This window comes from Epinephelus moara, chromosome 1 (assembly GCF_006386435.1).
Source record: "Epinephelus moara isolate mb chromosome 1, YSFRI_EMoa_1.0, whole genome shotgun sequence".
Classification (NCBI taxonomy): Eukaryota; Metazoa; Chordata; class Actinopteri; order Perciformes; family Serranidae; genus Epinephelus; species Epinephelus moara.
Window position 1 is genome coordinate 13,010,636 of NC_065506.1, and position 25,901 is coordinate 13,036,536.

The following is a 25,901-nucleotide window of genomic DNA, read 5'->3' on the forward strand; positions in this document are numbered from 1 at the left end:
GTTTGTTTTGTCAGACTGTGACGGATGATGATGGTGCGTAAATTTGTGTAGATGGGTCCATTTGCATTGACGTGCATGTGTGTGCTTGTATGCATATGTTGGCTCACATTCACAAGAGAAGCAGCTTCTGAGGGTCTGGTCTGGTCTTAGCACCCGGGGGTCTTGTTTGGAGGGTGATGAATTAAGCCGAGTCAGAGAGAGGGAGGGACAGGATCTGTCAGGGCCCTGTTAGCATCTCTGTCCAGTGGCAGACGCTGGGAGTGGTTGGCTGACCCTTTACTCACGCTGGTCAGACAGAGAAATCCATCAAGCTGACTAAAATGCCACCTGACGGCAGATAACTGGCTGATTACAGCGTACCATGTCACATTATTTTCACTAAATTTGTGTTTACTTATAGCAGGAAGAAATAGGTTGACTTTGAAGTGAAAAAAAAAAACCTGTCCTTTTTATTTTCTCATTGTTGTGTTTTAAGTAAAACAAATATGGAATGTATTATAATATAGATTTGAAAAGAGAGAAAGAAGTAAGCGTTTAAAATCATCCCACCTCAAAGCAAAGAAAACAAAATTCACTGATAACAAATTGAAAACTAGAACTCTATGTTAAACCCAGAAATATAGAAACTAGAACTAGAAAGAATTAGAAAAGTAATTTACATTTTGACTAACTTGTTTAGCTAAATTACATTTCCAGAGTGAATTATAGTGAGTGCAACTGGAATCGGCTTGCATAGATCAAGTTCCTGTATCATCATCATTACATGTGACCAGTAGTGAGGGATTGCAAGGGGTCAGTGGCCGACAACAGTTGAAACAAATGTTACTGTGTCTCCAGAGAGCTCATCTATAATACAGAAGTGTGAGGCAGAGGAAAAAGAATATGGTGAGAGATTGAAGTAGGTTTGTTTTCATTTGGAAAAAGTGAAAGAGCACCAGAAAATAGTCATAGTTATTACTAGTAGGCTGGAAATTGAAGTGCCATGGCTGCACTGTGCGGCAGATAAGGATGTAAGATATGACAGGGCCATTGCTATTGACATTAGGTAACTGTTGTGCAGGAGGGTAGGGTATAATTTCAGCTACTCTAGAGTGAGTTCTTCGCCCCTCCCTTGAGACGAAAGCACTTGGCTGACCTGCTGTCTCTCAAACCAGGATTCTAATCACAGGGAACAAATTGCTTGGTTGTATTCCCTTTTTACTGTTAGTGCCAAGAGTATAAGAGATGAAGAGCAAGCCTTGCTAAGCTCTTGTTAATGGCACCCTCTAATTACAGAGCGTATGCCTCATTCCATTTCACCTCATAGATATGGGTTCAAGATTATTGCACTCTTTTTAAAAAATGAAACAGTGTTCAGAGAGCCTTTTTAATTTAATGTCTCTGTGTGAAAGAAGGGGGATAGGTGAAATGGCAGCCTCTTCATTTGACTAATTTCACAGGCTGACTGCTTAAAAATACTACCTCATCTTGTGAAGCCGATTGGTTGGAGAAAGACAAATGGTGAAGTGCTTTTCCCACCTCATCGTGGGGCCTCCAGGCCTTGAGAGGAAAGCAACAGCGGAAGGAAAACTTACGAGGGATTCCCATTTCCTGCCTCTGCGCTTAAAAACAGGCACGTGTGTGTGTGTGTGTGTGTTAATGGTTGAGGAATTTTAGCAGCTGTCCTAAAGACTGTCTGTGCGTAAAGGGGCCCATTGATGGGCTCTGCATCACGGACATGGCAGAAGATACATGTACAAACCTTTACTTCCTTGGCTCTTATTTCTTTGCTACAACATCCATTGCTGGATCCCTTTCGCTTTCACCATTGACCTTTGTTCTGTTGGTTGCTCGTAATTTTAAAGACAAAGCTCAGCCTTATCCTCCTTGAGAACCTCCTGGCATTCACTGTAGATAAAAACGTCAGCTAATGGCTTGACATGTAAATGTAATGTAAATGCGCTCGGGCTGCTCATGTTGGAAAAGTGTGGGTGGAGGATATTATCCTTCATGAGTAGCGCCGACATCACTGTTCATCATATCCATTACAGGTTTTGCTGTTTCACGCCCACTGGGAGTGCAGAGAAAAGCTTTGACGCCATTAACCACCTCAAAGGTTTCGATTAAGCAGATGGGTGAATGTTTGTTTTGGCTTGACACCCGGCCACTTTCTCATTCGGGACGGGGGTTTGGGGCGGGAGGTGGGGTTATGAAGAGGTAATCGAGGGGGGGAGTGGTGAATGAGGCTGCGGGAGCTACAGGCACGCAATAAAGGAAAAAAAAGAGGAAGAAAATAAAAGAGTGATGCAGCCAACTGCCTGTCAGCGCTGTCCACTTGAGATGATTAATGGCCACAGGCTGTGATGGACAGAGCCAGAGAGAGAGGCTCCTGTTCAGTGAAATCACCAGTCGAGAAAGGAGGGGGTAACGGGGGGTTAAAGACAAGTGTTTTAGCTCCTTCTACTCCAGCCAGAGAACCCCACACGTTGCGGTCAGCAAAGGCTAGATCCATCCCAGTGTGACACACTTAATGGGAAGTGTAGATTCAGCTTAAGAGGGACCACATGGTGTTCTATCGTTATTTTAGGGGAAAATCCCTGCGTAGTAGATTTAGGTCTGTTAATAGTAATAAAGTGGTAAGCCAGACTTGTCTGTGCCGCTAAGTTGTAGCAGTCTTGATGGGGCTGGAGAAAGATATACAGAATTAGAGGATCAGGGGGGAAGGAAGGGGAGATAATGATTATAATGACAATGTCTCATTTAGTTGCAGCTCCACAGTTAAACCTACTGGCAGTGGCTCTGCCCTGTTTGTTCCTATAAATCTTTACTGTGGCTGCCAGAAATGTTTTCAGGGGCCTTACGTAAACTGAAACGAAAAAAACAGAAACTGCCATTATTAGTTTACTACAAACAAGATGAGGCTGCTGGGCCACTTACATTTGAAAAGCCCTGAAAAATATGATTTGTATCAAAAACTAACACAGTTCATGCTCTGCCAATTTTCTACATTTGAAGATAATAAGTTTAGGTCTTGGTTGAGCTGGATATTTTTTGTGGTGTGGGAAGAGTGGCCTCCCAGCAGGACATTAGAGGAAGTTCTCTAACTGTAACCCTGAGACCGAGAGCTCTGTCCACACCAATTACACCATGAATGGGCTCTGGGGGATCCATGTATGCATTATATTACTCCCCCGGTCAGCCTCACACTGGCCCTCGTAACAGGCGGGCCCTCTGTACAAACACCACACTACAATAGGAACATTCTCTGGCTCTTTGATATGGCCTCATTTTCCTTTAGTTAACACCCCACAACTTCTGGAAAGTGGCAGCACCTGGTTGGTTTAACAACAAAAACACTGGGTATTGTGAGCACATTTGTCCATTTTAGATAGTGTTGGATTGCAGGTGAAATGGTTTTCATTTGGGATTAACTGTTTGAACAGCCACTTTGCTGCACAACTATAACTCAATCTAATAGTTTAATCTGTAATTGTGTAATCAACTTATTTCAACTACAGTAGCTTTTATATTGTGACTCAATAAAGATGCAAATCTCAAAATGGATTCATTTCTCGAGACCCAAGAAGCATGTTCTGCTTAGAATGCAGCCATAAAATGTAGTTAGGAAATTACATTTCGTCCTCTCTTGTCTTTCTTTCTGTCTCCGTCCCCTTCCTCCTCCTTTGCACCCACCCCATTCTCCTTCCCCCTCTGTTTATTGTGCTACAGTTACAACCACTGAAACTTGATAACACCATGGGGGATAGGGGCGGAGGGCCGCACTGTGGCCTGCTTGGTGAAGTTGGGGGGGGGGGAGTTGGATTAAGGGGCCTCCTGTCCTACACGGGATGATTAATGATCTCCAAAAAGTAGGGGCCGACCTTTTTGATACGGCAATGCTGACGGACCGCAGACAAGGGAGTGACCGTCGCGTGTCTGTATGTGTGAAAAGGGAGAAAAGAGAGGATGAAGAGGGCAGACAGGGAAACCACAGTAGGAGATGAGGACAGACAGGGTGCCTGGGTGACAGAGGAGAGGTTAAAGGAGGCATCGGCAGGCTTGCGTAGAAACAAGGCCATGCTCTGTCATTTCCCTTTGAAAGCACTTCGTCAGTGGGCTAAAACTGACCGAGCTCACCAACCAGACAGAAAGATAATCAGGCAAAAATACTAAAAGACCAGCACTGGTAGCAAAGGGCCCCTACTCTCAGGAAAGGGTGGGGACCCAAATGATACACAGATTCCAACCGCTGCTTTCTAATCATTACTGCAAGACAGACTCTAAAAGAAGAAGCAAAACTATTCTTATTGGACACATCCTCCACTGCATTTGTGATCAAAGATTTTGTGGTTACCGTGTTGATATATGTGAGGGCTGAGATTATCTTTGCCTTTGGTAAACTCCACCCGTTGGCTGGCAAATTACAGCCCAGCCTTTGGGGAGTGAGTTCATCCTTGGTGGTTATGCTCTTCTCTTCCTTCAAAACAAAAGGAAATAGTAGTTTTCCTGATGTTTTTTTTTGTGCGGGGGTGTGTTGGGAGATTTTAGATTAGAATCTTAAAGACTTTCTAAGTTTTTGTTTCTGTTTGTTTCTTACGAACCAAGACTACCCTTTGTGTCTCTTCCTCTCTCTGTCTCTTCATCTCAACCCCCAGTCGGCACTGCCTCCCTGTTATTTCCTCTGTCATTTAGCCAGACTGTTCCACAACCCTGGATTGCCACTGTGCTGTCCATCTTTAATTACGACCATACTGTACAGGGATTTGAGTCTCTAAGCTGCAGAGCTGGGAGATTCTTAATCACCATGCTCATAAGTAACTGAGCAGGGAAGAGGACGAGTGCAGGCCTCAAGCAGATTCATGCTTCCCTGCGAGGTCATTGGTCACGGTAAAAATAACACAGGCTCCACAGATCCATGCACCTTGTTCTGGCTTCGTTGGAATACACTCACAATTTCCCTGAAAACCAAATGCGGCAATCAAGTACTATTAAATATCTACAAAAGAAATGTGAAGGGGCTAGTCAGTTAAAACACAAGCTGTTTTTTAAAATGGTATTGCAACCTAAAAAATCTGAAATGTTGCTGAAACTGAGGCAGCAAGCATTCGTTCCCACCAACAAACATTGTCCTTTTGATACAGGGGAACTTTCTAAAAGGGCATATAGTGAAAAAGGCCTAATGATATTAAACATGTCCCTGCATGAAAGGCTTGATGGGACAAAGGGTGATATAACTCTTTTAATGAATTAAAATTGTAGGAAGAAAACAGACAATAGTAATATTATTATTTGGGTAATAAAAGATAAGCCAGGACTTAAAGTTATGAGTCAAGAAAAGCCACAAAATCTGATTTATTTTGAAATACAGTTCCCTTGACAGTATTTGTCTTATTGTACTTTTCATTTGAAATATTGAACTATTTTTTGTGGTGACTTTAAGCTGTTCCCATGTGAAGCTCTCCCGTGATCAACAAATTTCCCAAACTTCTGCTATCTCTGCATATCTGCGTGTTTTGCTTCTCCATCTGTGTCCTGTGTGTGCTCTTAAAGCAATGTTTCCTGGCCTCCACACCCCTGTGATGGATGGTATGAAACACATTACAGCCCCCAGAGGAGCCCTACACCAATACAATAGCCCTGAGCTCACTTCCAGTACAGCTCTGCGGCAGTGTTGCATAAGCCACACAGTAACGGAGATTTGAGTGCAAAGGGTCTAATGGAAAACAAGATGCTTGATTTGAGGGAAGAAATGGATGTGAAACACACTGGTGCCAAATGGTGTTGCCTTTTTGTGTGGTTTGGGATAAATGGGATTAAGATAATGGTCAGTTAACAAGTTATGATAGATGAGTGTGAAAAGATGAGTTTTCATCATTTGCAACGAGGCTTAAATCTGACTTTTCATGCTGTAGTATACAGCACATCATGATCCCTTTCCTTACGTTTCATTCTGGTGTGTAACTTAAAAGGGTACTTTGCTAATTTTCAACCAGCTTTGTTTTAAAACACTACAGAACTGTAGTAAACCTTCCTACATTGAACCAGTGCCTAGGTATCCCTCCTCAAACCCGGTGGAACTCCACTGGGTGACGTAATTTACATCATCTGGTGGTACGAGATTGAGATTGTGTCTGGCCAGGCAGCTGCCCTTTTTTTTTTTTTTCCTTTTAATTGTTTAAAACTGACGTGTTCGCATGGCATCACCACCAGTGGGGCATTGCGGCTCAGTGCATTCTGATAGTTGTAGGTGTCCTTTTTCTCTGTTTTTTTTTTTTTTTTTTTTTTTTTGGTTCTGTAGGATGAATTTCAAAAGTATTTGCATCTTTCTACTGCATAGACAACCTAATTTTATTAAAAGGCCATCTTTCCAGTAGTGAAATATTTCTTTAAGGCCTTTGCAAACCAAGTCCATATTTCTTGTGTACATTTTTTTTTTTTTTTTGGTCTTTTGATTTGTCATCTGATAAAAATCATTATGCACAGGAAACTTGCACACTGAGCCTGATGTGTTTAAATGGCAAAATGGAAAGACACATTTGCCCTATTGTTTCTTGCCACTGGAGTTACCTCCCTAGTCTGTTGCTACTCTCTGCATTTGGCATATCGTACAGCGACCACTTGAGTAATAAAATGATATGACTATTAAATTATACTCTGCTGTAAGCATCATTGCTGTAGTCCATTTCTTGATTGGCTAATGTTATGAAGATTTCATCTTCCATATACTTTTCTTGCTGTCTCCCTGTCCACTTCTGCCCTGTTCCTCTCTCTTGCTGCAAATGTATGTGTTCCACAGGTCACATTTGTTCACCGCTTGTTAGTCAAACAACTCTCCAAAGTAGGGGTCCTCAACACTTTTCAAGCCAAGGACCCCTTAGCTGAAAGAGAGACTGAGCCAGGACTCCCTGCTAGCTTACGTATATTGCATAAAATTAAGTTGCACCTGAGATAATCCTCTGAATATTTTCAGGTCTTCTCTCATTTGCACTTGCCTGTAGCTGTTAAGTCAGCTGCAGGTGTAGCATGGCTATGTGCGTTAGCCTCACTGTCTGCACTTTCGCTGTATTAGCCATTATGTTAAAATACAGTGTCACACTGTGATTTAGCGTTTGCTTTAGCTAGCTCACATGATTGCACAAGGATTCATGAATAAAAGTAAGCCTGTCATTAATGTTGGGTGCTGTAAATTAAATAACTTTTTTGAATAGGCGGGTTTGTCTTTGCTAATAATATGCTGGATTTATGTTAATGTGTATTTCCAGACACAGTTTAATTTTTAGGGGATTAAAATAAAATTAAATTAAAGCCTATACTAAATTAGGTAATTTGGCAACCCCCCCTGTAGTAACTCTGAGGACACCCAAGGGGTCACAGACCCCCTGTTGAAGACTGAGGCTCTAAAGGCTTTTGACGGATGCAGAAAAATGTACTTGTTGGAAAAACTTTAGTCACAGACGACAGTTACATCATCTTTGTGCAAACGTTGTTGACACAATGCAAGGTTGTATTTAAATGTGCAGCAATTTCGGGTGAAAAATACGGATTTGGTGTGCAAAGGCCTTTGGAGTCTTCAAAAATCCTAATAAAGCTTCTAGATGTTTAAGGCCTTCAGATTTATTAAGTGTAACCTTTTTATACAGGGTATTGTTTGTAATTGAGGAGTAAAGCATATTCTGCTCTTAACCTTATTTGAAGTCTCTGCATTAAGAGCATCAACTGAATCCTTGAAAGGTAAATGTATGACCCCCAGTCATGGATTCCAAAAGCCAAAAGTAATTAGCATTGATGGGAGTTGAAATTTCCGAGATGAGTGCACAACCCCCCACAATCTCTTTGCCTGTTTCAACATATCCCTCGTTCTTCTCGGCTTATAGCAGCTGATGTCTCCTGTATTGATCAGTGATGCTGGGCCCCAAATGGGACTTGTCAGCTGATGGCTTTATCTGTCAGTCTTGGTGTCCATTGATTGAAGCAGTTAGCTGTATTCTAAAGCTTGCTAGAGGGGAGAGGGACACTCTCAATGTTGCACCTGCCAGTTAAGACATCACCGTCACCTCCCTACACTTTTAAACCAGTAGTACCCAGTCTGACCAGTGAACTGCTGCCAGTACTAGCCACAGATGACCCCACTGTCACTGAGGAGATAGAGTTGTCTCTATTTTTTCTCGCTATCCTATCTTCCACAGGGTCTCTCCTCTTGACATTGTTTCTCTTATGCATTGTCCATTAACCCTTTCTTGTTCTATATATTGCTCTTGCCCTCATTTTCTGTCTGCCTGATGTCTGCAGCTTCATCACAGGAATCTACAGTTGATGTCAAAGCCCCTCCCTCTATTATGCAGACAACATGCCATTGTCATGTTGCAGTGACATATACATTCTTGACATTTCTGCAAAGATCAGAGATGGCTGTTTACAAGGCCAAGCTATTGGGTTACTTTTCTCTCACTTGATCTTCCAGTTTAGCATTAATATAGAGCAGAGGTCATCCACTACATTTGACCAAGCTGTTAAGTTTTAAATTGTGACACCAAAAGACAGTAGCTTACAACTCTAGTACATGTTTTCTTGATGAGGGTTTAATATTAAGTATTTGATATCTAATGCATCCAATTTAAAAACTAGATCGACATTCTTATGCATGTTTACACAGCTCAATCTTAATAATACATTTTGTATTACCATTATATGACTGTATACCTTTTAGTGTTTAGTGTGCTCACGAGAAGTTCAGCTTGTGGATAGAAAACAACTTTTATTGATCTTTTCCCAACTGACTGTAACTCACAATACAGGCCTGTATCATCAGTGTTTATAACCATTGCATATGTCAACAAAGATTTTACCTCCCCCCACGGTAAATGTCTTAGCTGTCATCTGTTGTCCGTCTTTGTACCTAACGCTTGCTCATAAATTTAGTTTTGCCAAAGGATGTTTTTAATCCAATCACAATTACAACTTGGGTCCTTAAAAAGCCTGTTACAGTGAGAAGGGGAAATGTACTCCACACGGAGGCTTGAGATAATAAAGGAACATATAGTGCTGCAGTAATACTTTTATAGTACAGAACAAATTATGTTTATAGCACAGAATATGGAGAGCGTCTTTGAGCTACTGTTTCCACATATAAAAGTTTGTACTCAGTCAGATATTTTATCAGCACAAACAAAAGCCAGAATTGTGCAACAAGGGTGAAGAAATGCTGCTCACTCATTATATGCATGTCTCATGCATGAGCAGTGCAGCAGGTTTAGGTGGTTGCTGAAGTTTGTGGCGGTGTACTGTATGTAGTGCTGGAGAAATTAGGTTATTAGGAACAAATTTTTCTTAGGATCAAAAATTGTCAAATCAGTGCCTCACAATAGTTCTGGCAATGCAATAGAGATTATTTTATTATGAGTGTGCAGAAGTCTGGCTTCACACTAACACACTCATAGCGCTGGCCTCTGGCTAGTGCATTGCAAATTCATCAGCCACCTGCATAATTCCACTGGTAAACAAGATGTTAATGGAAGATGGGATCTGCACGTTATTTTTACTTCTGCGGTGGTGTGTCTCTGTCACTCTGCAGTTACACCTCCAAAACATTTGTCGGCAGTGGAGGACTCTGTTAAGTGCTGTAAAGTTTAGTTCAAATTAAACTTTATTTATATAGTTGATTCAAAACACACATTAAACATGGCTTAACAGAGACTATTTCAAACACAAGTACGCAAATTGGCTTCACTATAAATCACAGAACTGACAGACAAACACTTGTCTTTAACTGGACACATTTCCCCCACCAATACAACATGCTAACGTTATTAGCACAAGTCTTTGGCATTTTACATTGTATAAATTAGCCTAGCGTCTCGCGATCTTTTCCTCTTCTCATATAAAACCAGGGACAACAGCAACATGTAACAAAGGTAACGGCACATAGTTTGGCTCCATTACAACTCACAACATTACAGACAAAACAACTGTCTTACACTAAACACGTTTTCCAGGCAAATACAACATGCTAATGTTATTAGCGCCAGCCTATGGCATTTTACATTGTATACATTAGTCTAGCGATGAGCAGAGATTTACTCTGCTCATATGAAGCCAGGATAAATCCCGAAGTATAAATCCCTGAAGGATAGATCACACACATGACTTAAAATGCTGTTTTAGTGGAGGCTTTACTGTCTTCACAATTTATTGTTTCTTAACTGTGAAATACATGTAAATACAAGCTTCGTTGCCACTGAGGGAAATGGTGTCAGTATACAGAAACTGACAGGAGGTCTGCTTCACTGCGACGCTGAGCGTGAGGGTGGGTGAGTTCAACTTTCTGTCAACAACGGGGGTGTTTTGAAAACATCATAGCCTGAATCTGGTAATGCTTGCATTGTTTTAAATTGTCGAAGAGTCTTTTTCTGGACGGTCTGTGAAATCCAAATGTAATTAAATAACTGTTTGTAAAATATATTGTGGTGTATTCCTGTAAAGTGACTGCTTTTTCTTAACATGAATAGGCATCCTGGGATTATACATCAAACACCCAAGTTTTCCCTGACTAATGCACACCTGTCAGATGTCCTCGCCATTTCTGAGAACCATCAGATATTGAAAGAGCAGTCACCCTAAATAACCATGCAGCGTAAGAGACATCGGCCATCTATCTGTCCTTCCATCCATCTCACTGTCAGCTCCATATCAGCCGGTGTTGATTGGGGTCCAGTCAGTTGATCTGCTGGGTCTCTGGGGATGGAGGGGACTTGGGTTACAGTTGGAGAGGCCATCTCACTTTTCGCGCCATCCAACCTTTCCAATCCCCCTCCCCCTCTGTTTTACCAGGTGACCCATCTTCATGACCCATGGAGAAGGAGTCATGTTTCTCTCTCTTTTTCTTTTGCTGTCTTTCTGTTCGACTCTCTACTTCAGCTCAAGGATGCTTCACTGTTGTAGTTGTCAAAAGATTAAGGCTGGACAGTTTACAGTACTTAAAACGTCATATAAATTGTATCAGGCTTGTCAGCGCAGAGATTTATTGCCAGATTGCACTTGGCAAACTTCTAATCGTGTAATTTAAGTTCGAATAGCGTCATTATTTGTAGTCTGACAGCCTGCTCAGTGTGTGAACAGCACCCAGTGAGATTTACAGCTTCTGGCTGTTGTTTGGAGCCTCGCCAGTTTTGTGATGTTTTACACCACAGTCTGAAGCAGTTGACAGTGTGCAGAAGACAGCTCCTGTAATATACTGGCCGCCTTCGCACTGTAATAATTCTTACTAAGAAGCTACTCTCACTGTTTCCTGAGTAAATACAGCTTCAAGTGACTTATCCATCATTAGATGTTTGCTTTTTCCCCCTGTAGTATTTGTTCTTTATAGTGAGACAGAAGGAAAACTGTGAGGAAGAGACAAGAGAGAAGGTTTTAGTGGTACTCGATCTTCCTAAAATGTCAGGCTGAATCTTAAATTTGTCTTTTGCATTCGTCAGACCAGTACAGATTCTAATAAGGGAGGCGCTACAATATAGAAGATAGGAGAGAAAATACTTTTTTGCATATCAAGAAAATTACTTAAAAGTCAGATGTTGTATTCTTTATTTAATCGATAAAGGTGATTAAATGTGAAGTGGGCTCATTAGAAAAAGTCCCAAAATGTTTCTGAGCTGATCTGACATATAGTACGTGTGCAGTTGTTTTGGACTTATTTGCGCAGATGAAGAATGCACAGTACTTCACTTTGTGTTATCCTTACATGTGTTAATCACTTTATTGCACTGTTGTTGATATAGTCACATCATGCCATGGCATGACTTGATAATATTGCAGCACATTGTTTTATGTCTCTGTAGATGATTGGTATATGTGGCATCACAGTACGCATTGTAATGTACTCTTTACGATGGCTTTAATATTTGAGTTTAAACTCAAGCCAAGGGAAGGACTCTGTTTACTTGTGTTAAATACAGTTGGCAGAAGATATGTCATTATTTCTTTGTCTTTCCTGTATCGCCTCTCTCATTGTGCCTGCATTTCTGCTTCTGTCAATTCACATTAATTGCACTTTACTGACATGACAGGGATGAAACCTATGTAGCCAATGGTAGAGAGCATATCGACCCACAACACTGTATTATAGACTTTACTAGATGAGAGTTCCTCTCTTTCTATCTCTCTGTCTGTCTCTACCAGCTGTGGCTTTAGCGTCATGCTTAGAATAGCAATGTATTCTATAGTGTAAGTTACATTTAACTTCCCTTATGTGGAGGGTGCATATCTTAACACTCGATATGAATTGGTCCGTCATGCGAGTGGTGGCTCTGCCTGGACTAAAGATAGCAAATTCCATACAGTCAAGGCTTTTTTACCTTTTATGTCCCTGGCCATGCATTAAAAATAAAACAAACATGCCCCAGTGTAGCGCAAGGTCCTGACAATATGCTGCCCCAACGTATGGACATATAAACTAAACAGCCAGGGGGCTGCCCGACATAAAGTAAACACTTAGCATGTGGAGTCCAGACACTCGTCTCTCCTGTCAGTGTCTCCCTGTCCCGTGTAAATGAAGGGTTTGGGCTGCTCTGTATTAACTGAATTCATAAATAGGAAGAGTGGGTGAAAAAGGCTGTTTGAAATACCAGCAGTAATGTGCACTGGTGTAGTTTATTCATTCAGATAATTTCTCTTGTTTTAGTCCAGAAATCTTTTTGACAGTGGACAGTATATTTACTAGTTTGGCATCAGAGTTTCTTACCGAAAGTCAAGCCAGTAAGCAAAATGGATGTAGTTAAATTGAATGCAGGAAGTGGTCTGAGGTGCAGAGATGAGATGTAGCTCTGGTTGGGTCTTATCTGACGTGTAGATACGGTGGTTGAGGTAGGGAGGAGGAAGGTGTGGGTGGGTGGGTAGGTGGCTGGGGTGGCTCTGAAAGGACTCAGACACTGCCATGAGGCCAGGGGCTGTTTGTGTTGGCTGACACCTTCCTTACAGCAGTAATCCAGTCTTATTCCAGCTGGCTACACCTCCCCCTTCCTTTTTTCCTCCCTACCATCTATCCTTCCTTCCTTTCCTCCTAAAGGCAGCGAAATCTCTCTCTCTCTTTTCATGCCTTCTTTTTTCTCTTTTTCCACTTTGTTTCTTTATTCATCTGTGTTTATCTCCCTCTGTTTTTTCTCCACCCTGCTCTTTATGTGTTTTTCTGCTTTATGAGCACTTCACAACAGCATTCACATGAGTAATTCGAGTTTAAGGAAGTAGAGCAATCCAACAGAATAATCTTTAATTTGATCGCTAGAATTAAAGCAACCAAAGACCATGAGATGATGTGGAGTTTCCTCCTCTTCCTCTCCTTTTCCATGTCTGAGATCATCTGTAGATGTTAGTGAAACCTCACACCAGCCAATGCTCATTCAGTAAAAAATTCATTTCCTGTGCGTCGTCCACTGGAAGGCTGTCGCTCTGTCACTTAATTATTTAAAAAATGCCCATCATGTGAAGTCAGCGATATGTAATTTACCACTACTGGCGCCAGGGGCACCCAATTGATTTATTATAGAGGCCCTTTAATGTGAACAGCTGTTTCCTACTAAAAATAGGTCAGGGGTCAGATAAAATGACCCTGTTCCTTTTTTTTTTTTTGTCCTCCCATTGAGATAGAAAGCTGGATGTGAGGCGGGGAATGTTAATGTTTGATTCAGATGTACAGTCTCTGTCTCAGTCTGTTTGCTTTTGCTCAATGCATGGGGCCAGTATAAGGGATCATTACAAATTGTGTGTCATCTGATCAATGGCTCTAGCTTCTAAAATAATAACTTAAAGGCTTTTTGTTTGATTATATATTTTACTCTACGATTGAGTTTCCATGAATGTTTTATATTGATCTGTTGTGTGTTGATGGAGAGACTATTTTTTCCGTAGTGTAAATGCTGTAAATTGTTTCTGTCCTGCTGGGAAATCATCACAGGCATGAACTTTATCAAATATTAAGATATTGATTATCTGCACAAAATATCAGCTTTATCATCTTATATTAAACAAATTTATCCAAAAGTATTGTCCCTGGAAGGCCTGTATTTGTCAAACTCTCTTTTCTCCTCTGTCTGGCTGTCTGTATCCCTTATCATTTGATGTCTAGCCATTTGAAGACAAGCCGTGTGGCTCTTGTGTTCACTGTGGAAGTCGGAGGAAGGACTTAGGGAGTGGTTCAGGGGCCCTCAGCCGCGGCACTTCCCACCAGAGTGACCTCTGACCCCTGGTGCCATTAATCACTAGGCTCCTGATGGCCCTGTCCCTGGGGGAAAATCAGTCCGGGGCAAAGGATGATGGGAGGTGAAGCCTGCAGCCAATTACAGATTGGCTCAGAGCAACCGAGTGGACAAATCAGGGCTTTACAGAGAGATGAAATACCCAATAGCTGCCTACTTGAGGCCTTTGTGGCGTAACGGCATGGAGTGGTCTCGTAACATTGGCGATCATGATGTCTCTAGATTTCTCTAAAGAAAAATGAGAAATACGGTTGAAAAGGGAACAATTATAACAGCAAAATAGAGTGCATGTTAACGGGACTGTGAGGCAGAGTTGTGCTGGCGCGATCAAAAGAAATGTTTTGGACTGGTCTAATTAAGCCTGTTAGAGCTAAATGTCTCCAGGGTTGGAAACGGAGCAGATGTTGGACACCAAAGGCAGGCTTTCAAATTAGGAAACTCTCTGGCTAACTGCCCCGAGTGTTGCTAATGTGATTTTTGGTCAATTACAGTATTATCAAAGGTGCTTTACCAGCGCTTTCATATGTGGTCGGGCCATGTTGAAATGTGAAACCTGGGTGATGTCAAGTGTTGACTAATTAATGCTGTTTTAGGTTTCAAAACCACCACACTTAAGATATATAGATAGCTATTTGGTTTACTCACACACACACACACACTCTCACACACACACACACACACACACACAACTCTGCTGTCTGAAATCTGTCCTTTTTTGGCTTGGTTTTTGTAGTTACGCACTCTGAAAGAAGTTCCTTGTAAATATATTAAATCTGATTTGATTTGAAACAGCCACTGATAAAGGGCGAATAAAAGCATAGGCGTGAATCAAAGCCTAACTAACTGCTGGCCTGTCACTATGGGGCCAGTGCTGTTGTGTTTCATTTGTTGTGCTCTCATTGTTCACGTCCGGGCCAGTATGAAAACATAGCTTCCTGCTGACCTGCAGTTTAATTCACACATCAATAACCCCTGGCTGATCTCTGACCCCTCTAGTTGTACTAATTGTTTGATGCAAGATTGATGTCCAACACTGCATTAAATAACTGACGAGGTGCTGGCAGAAAAGCATTCCTGGTGCTTTGATCCGCTGCGTGTTCTGGAAATGTAGCTAATGCCCAGAGATGCAGTGGAACGTCTGTCATTTACATTTAGTTTACAGTGCCTTTTCAGAGTAAAGTTGACCTACTTTTCAGTTTGATAGGAGGACAGGACCTTTTTAGTATTTATTGTACAGTTGCCTATTATACCATTACATTACTGGCTGCAATTTATATACACATTTACACACCACTGAATATGTTTTAACTTGTTTAGAGCTGATTTGGAAAAGGTATCTCAATACATGCTTTGATTTATTCTGAAATAAGTCTGTTTATAAATAGCTAACCCCTTGAGACTAACCATCTCATATTCAAGGGGGTCCTTAAGGACAGTTATACAATATAAACACAATGACACAAAACATGTAACAAATAAGTAGAATAATGAGATAATTAAAAGATACCAAATGTGACAAAAAAATCAAATATTTTTTTTTCTATGTACGTTTTTTTTTTTTTTTAATTGGGAATTTACAGACCTGGCGTTTAACAGAGACAATGAATAATTGTTCTCCTCTCCTCTGTACAAAGCCAATTCTTGTTATCTGTAAAGGAAGCTGGCATCTTGGCAAAGGCCCTCTTGTTTTCTTAATCGTAATTGGTTCTGGAGATAAGATGGCTTTTTTCCCAGAACGGCTCAACATTATTAACCACGTACAATATGCTGCGGTGCTGTGGTTACATTCACTTAACAAGGTGAGAGAAAGTCTTACTGTTGTGTTTGGAAGTAGGCCTATGTATTTACTCCATTACATAAAACCAGCACCACTGAATGCAGTTTATTCAGTCTTTAATTATTAATATAGGTGAATGGAGGTGGACATAATCATTTCGACAGAGGAAGGATTTTTGCAGGGCTGTTGTATTCAATTGCATTAGATTTTAAAGGTGCACCCAATAAACTGGTTCCACTGGACATGTTTCAGTCCTACATGTATTTCTGCTTTTTAAAACGCTGTCCTGGCTGCCTGTAATCACTTGCATGTGTGTTTTAATGTATAGACTACCTTTACCATTCTCTAAAAACTTCACTCACTTCCCATTGTTGCTATGTTGACATGCAGAATGAGGAAACGATATTGAACAATTATTGCTCAATATTGCAGCGCCACTGGCTTTCACAGCCCCTGTGTAGAGACCCACTGCACCATGATAATTTATATTAACAGGTGTAACTGTCTCACCACACCCAAATACAGAAATGTGGAAGTCTGCTATATCTGGACAAACTTTAAGAGTCATTTTGATTAAACACTAGAGCAGGAACAGCTTTAGTTTCAACACCTTCAACTTCACAACCAATATTAAGTATTGCACTTAAAAGGTCAGAGCCACAGTGTCCTGACAGTACTGCCACACCTTCCTGATCTCCACACTTACATAGGTCCATGTGTTCACATAGGCCCCTTGCACATAGCTTAGACATGTTGCTAACTTAATAAAATGAACCAGGGCTAATCTTCAAGGCCTGATCACACTGCTATTTTACGAAGTCATTAATGAGTCTGATTCCAGGTTAAGAGCAGCCTGTGCAGGGGCTGAAGGATTGGCTGGCATTAGCTGTGAGGGCAAATCTGTACGACTCCCCTTCGCTGGGCCCGGCAGCACTAACAGCAGAGGGGTGTGGATTTACTCTCAATCCTCTAAATGAGCTTCATTATACTGGCCTATCCAGGAGCCCCCCCACCCACCGCTGCCCATGGATTAGCAGGTTGTCACAATCCCCAGTCCCCTCCTCCCACTTCATGCTTACACTGTTGCGCATTGCACTTTTTGATTCTGTTGCATACTGCGAACCAACCCCTCCCTCCTCCTCGTTGCCCCCTCCTCCCCACACACTCCCTGCAAGCCTCACTGCAGATAAGCTGTTGACAAGATTAATGCATCTGTATCAAAAGTCTAGAGCCGCTTTGCTTTGTGTTGTTTGTGAATCCCCTTTTCCAGGTCAAGCCAGATTGCCTTAACTGGGCTAATATGTTTTCAAGCCAAATTTAACAGGTGTGCTGGCAACAGGCCTGACACACTCGTCTTAACAGTATCCTGACAGCGCTTAGATCAGTATCTAGAGATCGCAAATGATTCTGGCTGTTTCAGCATTGATTGGTGGATGGATTAATGCATAATTTAGAATAAATCCTGCTTTGTCGTTTTCACTGTAGCAGCTTTAAATGTATTTTCTGTGTTGGGTGCCAATATGTCTCTGCAGGGATGCACACAAGAGAACTTGTCAGCATCAGGGTTTACCATTACTGTTGAGATTGTCCATGTTAAAAATGCATGCATATGTGATACACAAATGCACTTTAAAATACATTCATTCACTATAAAGCATTCATTGTGCATCACTCAGTTATTCCGATTCAGATGTATGATTTATACTGTATTGATTTATTTTATGGTTTTCCTGTCCTCCATAGGAACCCCAGTCAATCGTATCCCCATCATGGCCAAGCAGGTCCTGGATCTGTATATGCTGTATAAACTGGTGACAGAGAAGGGAGGCCTGGTGGAGGTAATCAACAAGAAGATCTGGAGAGAAATCACAAAGGGACTCAACCTGCCTACCTCCATCACCAGTGCAGCTTTCACCCTGCGCACACAGTAAGTCTGTGCATCTGTGTCACCAAACAACCAGCGAAATTAATTTCATTGGCTGCTGTTGCTTTAAATTGACCCGGCCTGTTTGTTCAATGTTGATCTTATGCAAACTCTAATTTAATTTACGGGAACTAAATAAGGAATCTCAAATGTGTGACTTCTCAGCTGGGAACAAGCGCCTTCCTTATTCCTTGAATATATGTGCTGTATAGTATGTGGATTTTTGTGTGTGTTAGTATGAGTACGGATGTCAATATTAACCCGTGCCTGTGTGTTTATACACATGTGGGTTTGTTTCCTCCACCGGGCCGCCTTCCCTCTTCACATTCAATCCCTCCGTCCATTACATCACACATAGAGCCCATTGATTCCCATAGATTTATTGATGTGATTTGGGTCAGAGTTCACAATGACTAAGGTGGGCTTTGACTGACAGATTGTATGCCAAGCCACGACTAAAACACTCTCGCTATCTCGATGGAAATCGTTCCGTAGGTGTAACACCTCTCCATACTGTCCACTAGCAGCATGCCCTAATGATCCTTTATGTATTTTTAATGTTGGTGGGCTGTTGTGTTGTGTTGCTTCGTGAGCTTTATCTAATGGACACTGCTCTTAGCTTCTTATTGATCTGCTTTTCTACCATCATGCAGTCAGCATACTGTATCTTCAAATCACCAACTGTACTTATGGGATGGAGAAAAATACCAGAGCTGTGACTGTGCATACTTGTAGAGCCCCTGTGATGTCATCTAAGTATACTCAGCATACAAAACATGTTTTTGCACAATTGCCATACCAAGTGTCTCATTAAATCCTGTGCCTATACATGCACTTAAGTAACAAGGTTTCTGGCCTCTATAGTAATGTATTTTTTAGATGTCATTTGTATAAGAGGGGTTTCTACAATCAGGGTAGGGGATTAGAGAAACACAGTTAACAGCTAGATTTCTGCTAGAGAAAGCAGATTTTTTAAACCATGCCTATGCGTGTAACCAGGTGTCAAACAGGGTTTTTACATACAATCACTTTTATAGCAGTGCTGGGGACAAAATGAAAGATCATTCTTTATAGTGGTCTATTCTTTCATCCGAAATTAAATCCAAACACCGACTAAAAGTTACACTGACCTGTGAAGTAATTTATAGCCTTTACAGACTAAACAAATCCTTTTTTTTTCTTAATTTCTTAATCTTAATTGGTAGACTAGTTGTAAAATCTAGACCTGTTTGCGCCTTTTGGGAAAAACTCTCACTGCAAAATAAAATAAAAAACATCAGACAACAGTGACTTATATCATTGTTCCACTTAAAATAAGACAAACTTGGTTGTAAGGCATGATTAGGTAGGGGAGATATTAGTTTACATATAGACTGAAACACAGGATTAGAAGGAACCAGTTTACTCCAGTACATGCCAGCGCTTTCTTTGGTTTCCTGCTTTAACTGTATTTTTTCCATAAACCTAAATCCTTGTGTGCATGTGCTAATTTAGTCACTGGTCACCTGAAAAAACATGTTGAAGACAGAGATTACTCTTCTTGGATTGAAATAGCTGATAGTCAGTATAATTTAGATATGTAGCATATTTGAGTTAATGTTCTTAAATTTGACAGACTTTTTATTTTAATTCATAATAAAGCTGGTTTTGGTTATGTTTTTGATTAAATAAATAAGTCTGAAAGATCTTGCTAATTCTTGCTGTGATTTCTTTTTTTTTCTGTAGTGATCTGATGTATTGCTTTGTGCATGTGTGTGTTCTCCTCTCAAGGTACATGAAGTACTTGTATCCGTATGAGTGCGAGAGGAAAGGCCTCAGCTCCCCAGGTGAGCTCCAGGCTGCCATCGACAGTAATCGACGCGAGGGTCGTCGTCCGAGCTACAGCAGCAGCCTCTTCCGCTTCTCTCCCTCTCCCAGCACAGCTCCCCACATCCTCTCTCCTCCAAAGATGCACCTTTCAGCTCTGGGGGCAGGGGCCTCGGGGGCCCTCAACGGCCTGCAGGCCTCACCAGGACCCTCTCTGAAGAAAGGTAGGAACCATACAGCTGACAACCAGACATGGCGACTACTGATGACGTGAATTAAACCTCTTGAATCAGTAGAGACAATAACCTCATTACTTAAGGCCAAAACACTCAATCACCAAACTGCTGCCATTATTATTTTCTATGAACAACCCCACAGCTGCGCCGGCTAGACTTGCGCCGTCGCTTGTGTATGGCCACCCTGCGACCCTTCATGCAACTGTCCTATTTCGAATCTGGCTGCCTCTGGAAAAAAAAGACATTTTCTTCTCCACTTGCTCCCTTGTACATCCCGCCTCCTGTAGCAACTCATATGCTCAGCTTCAGTGGCATCTTGACTTCTCACCTCTTGTCTCTAGTGTGTAACTAGTTTTTGAGGTTGAGAAATATCCCGATTTGTTGAACTATACGACCCATAAAGCCCTCGTTAAAAAATATTAAGGCTTATTGAAAAGTCATGAATTTTTAAATTTTGTCCACCAAAGTGTGTGGGAACCCTGAACTTTGTGTGGTCTTGTGTTGATGCGCTGCAACACAGTGCTTCCTACTGGTGTTAGGGGCGGCACTCAATGTGCGTCATATGACAAGCTGCAGCGGTGCATCAGCAGTGTGTTGTCCGCTTTACATGAGTTTTACACCAGTTAGTATGATTAAGATTTTGAAAATTATCGCAAAGCTTCATGGCAGCACAAAGAGGAGGCTGATCTTAATTCCACAAATACACATGCTGGGAAATACAAGTTTATAGTACGTGGGGGTTACCTTCGAAAACAAGTCTGCTTCCAAGTAAACAGGCAGCTCTCAGATATAACGTACAAGTGTCTAACTATGAATGGGGGAAGAAGGGTGTAACTGGAAAAAACAGCAAGCATATACACTCATAAATCTGTCTCTGGATCCATGAAGGTTATAATAAACTGAGTAAATGTTTACGACAGAGAATGTAGCCTCTCTATACAGGTTGGATTGAACTGGAGTTTTCCAGTTACAGATGTGCTCAGACTTTAAAGTATTTATAGGGAAATACTGCCCTCTGTGGCAATTTGGAAAAACTACATATAGTCACAGCAATTGAAAAACATGATTGAAATACAGTAGTCCTTCTCTAAGATACTTGTTTTAATGATTTAAGGAGGGTTCGTTTTTTAGTACCAGCATGATTACACAGCAAAAGAAAAAGCAAGATATATAAGCCCTGACACGATTCCAAAATAATTTTCATCTGAGCACCTGTTCTGTTTTTGTCAAATGTATGTGCACGTATATGTGTGTGTGTGTGTGTGTGTTTGTCTGTGTGTTTGTCTGTCTGTGTGTGGGTGTGGGTGTATGTGGGTGTGGGTGTATGTGTGTGCAGGAATGCTGATGTGAGAGTGTCCTGTTACATTTGCGTATTACATTCTCGCAACAAGTCCTGATCCTTCCCTCCACTGTGTCCCGCCATCTGTGTGTGTGTGTGTGTGTGTGTGTGTGTGTGTGTGTGTGTGTGTGTGCGCATTTTAAGTATTTTTATATGACTTTGTGGGTGGGTGGGTGTGTGTGTACGTGTGTGTGTGTGTGTGTGTGTGTGTGTGTGTGTGTGTGTGTGTGTGTGTGTGTGTGTGTGTGTGTGTGTGTTGCCCATCCAGGTGTTTAAGAGTCCATGAGTAAACCTATTTAGCCTCAGGCTGCTGAGACCCCTCACCTTTACTGCTGATTAATAACATGGTTCCCACGCTGGGGGGGACACTTTATGAACTTTGAAGCCTTCAGTCCACATCAGTGGGACCCAGTTGATAACTGTCATTACCCTGCTGTCTTATCTGATGTCACTTTGACTTGGCTGGAATGTAAAACCTCCATGGACCTTGACAGTTTCCATGGTTTTGCTTGTGTAATGCACTGTATTTTACCTGTCAATCGTTTTATGGGGTCAGATAGGACAGCAGGTGGTCTGATCAACCCAGTCACTACTGATGTGTGACTGCTTTGCGTGCCCCAAACCAGCTCTGTTTTGTTTTTATTTAAATGAATGGTTCTTACAGTGAGGTTCTGTCATACTGTGCCAGAGGTCTGTGTTGTACATTACAACCATTTTTGTTACGTCTTTCTAGAGGTCTGCTTGTTTTCTCATCTTTTAGTTTGCTAATAAGTTAAAATAGGGATGGAATTATACACTGATTGGCGTGGATATTTAATTTAATGTGATTAAATGTTCAGATTCTCCCATAGTAATTCATAGACTTTCAACCCTCCAGTTCTCTCTCTTCCAGATGACCTGACCCCCTCCATCATGGCAGCAAGACCCTCCATGGCACTGGCCCTGGGTCACCAGCAGGTTGCGGGTTTGGCAAGAGCCGCCACTCTGGAGCAGCTGAGGGAAAAGCTGGAGACCAGCGGCGGAGGAGAGGGGCCAGAGAGGAAGATGGCCCGCCTGGCGGAGGAGCAGCAGCGCCTGATGCAGCAGGCTTTCCAACACAACCTGCTGGCCATGGCTTCCCAAATGCCCATGAACCTGCGTCTGGGAGCCCCCACCATCACCACCAGAGGTCAGTGCTGCCAAGTTTGTCAAAGTACTGTTGGGGATTTAGGGATTTTGAGGGAAAATTGACTTTTGAAAACACTAAAACATTATTTCTGTTTGTGCAGATGAGAAGCAGCAGGATATGTCACTGAGCATCTCAACCAATGGAAATGCCAGCATTACTGTCTCAGTGGATGTCAATGGCACACTCTACTCAGGTTTGTATGAGAAAGGAGTTTAATTAATTAATCAATCAATCATTTATTTGTCACATAGGATAATGTAAGGTACAACTCTAGTGAAATGTGATCCCATCAGCTCCTTTAACTTGTGCACTCTAATTTAGTCCTTTTTTGTATCTACTCACATTTTTGGCTGCTGCTTTATAATTGTCTGTGTTTTCTGGTTGTGGAATGATTTAACTGCACGCACATCCCGACCTCAACAATACGGCTGGTTGCTTGTTCTGGCAGCGCCACTCTCCAGCCGCCTCTGAACAGCGTATAGCAGTGATCCACAGCAGGATCGGGACAGCATCTCACAATCCCGCCATCACACCAGCCCTTATTTACCATTAAGCACATTCCTCCACTTCTTCTCTTGCCAGAGCCCTCTGCTCTGTCAGATCGGCATATAATAGAGTCACCTGATTGAATAGCTCCATCCAGGATTAGACAAGTTTCAGTGACTCACAGGATATTATAATTCTTCTCCATCTTTTCCTCGATGTTTACTGATGTTTACGTTTGAAAACCTCGACTCGGCTAGCTAGCAGATTGCTAACGTTAGCTAGAAGTTGGCAGAAGTTTACAGACTGGCAAGTTGATTTCAAAATCCCAATGAGTGACTCACAGCTACATGCCACCAGTGTCCGAAGCCAACCACAAAAACCACCACCTAGACTTGCAAAATAGACATAAGAACCTAAATGTAGCAGAGCTGACTGGAAACATCTGTACCTTTTGATATTATTAAGTGTTTCATTGATCAACAGTAATAATGTGTTAAATCCGTTACTTTACCCTTGTAATAATAAAGGCACTATATTAATGTAATGATTGTTTTACAACAGGAACCCTGTTTGCTCAGAAGTCTGGTGGGGCCCCGGGGCCTGCTGTATCTTCTGCTGCTGCTGCCGCCTCAGCCTCCCCTGCTGGAACCAGCACTAGCTTTGGCTTTTCTGCACCCCTGGCTCAGACCCTAAGCCCAGCGTCCTCCTCCTCCTCCTCCAAGGGTCCCGGCTCGGCCGAGCCGACCCCCAGCGGGTCACCCTAACTCAGGCTGCCCTTTGTACCTGCTCCCCAGGCCCCTCTTCCACCGGGAGGCCCAGCAAGAATATACAGTACAATGAGAAACCGATAAGAATAACAAACTGTTGCACAACAAATACCTCATCAACCCTGTCAACCTCTTGGCTGTCCAATCATGAACACAGAGCCCAAGAATATTATATGACAGCACGTGCCCAAACGCACAGCTATGCATTTTATTCAACGTGCAAACACATACACACACTACACTACAAACCACACACACACACACACACACACACATGTATACATATACAGACACACAATCTACACGTACATACATTTGTTAATCCTAATGTACATGCTAAACACAATCAGCTCAGCCAAAACCCACTGACAGGTGTAGTCACAACTGAACTTGAAAAGTTTTATCTTAGGACATTTTGTTTGTTTGTTGCCATTTTGTCGTCTTTTTGATTTTGTGTTTTAGAATGATTTTGTTTTTAGTTTTTCTCTTTTTACATACCTCAAATCAAGTAACCTGCAGTGGTGTCTTTACCTCAGGAGTTGTAGTATATTTAACCTGAATCAACTTTATTTTTATATTCTTTTTGACCTAGTTGCAATCAGGGGAAGTCGGGTAACTCTCACCAGTGGAACCTCATGTACAGCACCCACCTCACAGTGACAGGCCTCCAACCCGGGCCACTCAGGTTTCCTCAGCACACTGTAGACTCTTGCTGAGCTCAGACTGGTGAATGATCAGATGCTGTAGATCAGCACATTAAATACATATAACTCCTCAGCTCAGCAAGTCCATTATATTGGTTGGAAGGTTAACAGTGTACGCAAACCTCCCAATATGAACAGGATTTCACCAAACTGAAAACTTTCATTAGCAATGCACAGGATTTTCTGTCAACTTTCTGCAGGTCCGCACAAACTGTCTTTAAAAACGTAGCGCACAAATTTTAGGGAACAGCAACTCTAATCCACCACAGCAGGCCTAGCAGACCCTGAGCTCGTTTCTCCCCCGTCAACGTTACAGAGGGGTCGTACAAAATCAGGTTTGAGTTTGTTGTCCCCGATTTTGTTTGTGTATCCTTCCTCCAGCCGCAGCCACAGAGCCGAATGTCAATCTGACGGCGGTCATCGTCAGCGCATGGTTCTCAGACCTCATATTGGCCTCTCTGCTCTGGAGGGCGTCTCTCTCAGGAAGCAATGTGACAACTGCAAGGAATCACTGTTAATTTAAAGAAAAAGAAGGGATTCATACCTGAAGAATTGACAAGTGGACATGACTGTTCAAGAATACCTCATCAGTCTCTCTCAAAAGGAGAGCTACACTACATACCTCATACGGCTGCGAAGCCATCAAGACTTGACGCCACAACCCGTGATGGAAATCCTAGCTGAACTGAAACTGACGTGAACGTACTGACACACTGCTGGTGGTTTTTGGGGACAAACAGAACTAGGATGGGTTTGCTATCTCTCTCCTTCTGTGTTGACATGTGTAACTTGTTTTATGCTTGCTTCCATTTCCTTTTTTTTTTTTTTTTTTTTTGGTTCCTGAAGTTGTTGTCTGAGAAGAGTGATATATCTGCTTTTTTTTCAGGGAAGAGGAAAAGAATAGTTCCTCGCTGACACATGTAGATTTGTAGGATTGTCAGGTTTCACGGTCGCAGGGGTCAAAAAATGAAAAACAATCGACCATTTTAACCTTAAATTTGACTGCGAACACCTTTTGTTTTTTTCACGACAGCAGCGAAATGATATGCATGTATACAATCAAGTGACCAGTGTTTTAACACCTTAATCTCCTGGTTCACATTAGCTTCTGGTTATTGCACAGCTAGATACCAAAGACTAGCCAGGTCGCTCCTCTTGATTGATCCCTCGTACAATCCTGCCCACAGCTGTTGTGGTGCACAGCAAGGCAGTTCAAGGTCTGATTTGGACTGCACAGAAAGTTGCATCTAAACTCATTTAATCTGATTTTGAGTTTTATCCTAAAGCAAATGGAAAATATCTTTAGGTGAGGTGAAGTAATTCCCTTGTTTCACGTTTTATGGCATGATTTAATTAACTTTAAGTGGATTTAAAGACTCAAAATCTGATTACATGACATGTACAGAAATTTTTGTTAGCATATATTTTAAATTTTGTTATCCAGAGCAGTTACCCAGATGCTGTGGCTTTCC

The 25,901-nt window shown here is 41.8% G+C and overlaps 1 protein-coding gene across 4 annotated transcripts in view; it reads left to right on the forward strand.

The window, feature by feature from the left end:
- LOC126396082 (AT-rich interactive domain-containing protein 3B-like) overlaps window positions 1-25,264 on the forward strand; it is a 54,635-nt gene extending 29,371 nt beyond the window's left edge. For 3 of the 4 annotated variants that reach the window (XM_050053931.1, XM_050053938.1, XM_050053923.1), the window contains exons 5-9: window positions 17,743-17,926; window positions 19,694-19,953; window positions 22,182-22,472; window positions 22,573-22,665; window positions 23,520-25,264. In XM_050053931.1, the coding sequence (XP_049909888.1) occupies window positions 17,743-17,926; window positions 19,694-19,953; window positions 22,182-22,472; window positions 22,573-22,665; window positions 23,520-23,722 (1,031 nt within the window). In that variant the 3' untranslated portion in view covers window positions 23,723-25,264. The remainder of the gene's footprint in view (window positions 1-17,742; window positions 17,927-19,693; window positions 19,954-22,181; window positions 22,473-22,572; window positions 22,666-23,519) is intronic. The other variant, XM_050053947.1, reaches the window with a different exon arrangement.
- Window positions 25,265-25,901: the final 637 nt, after the last annotated feature.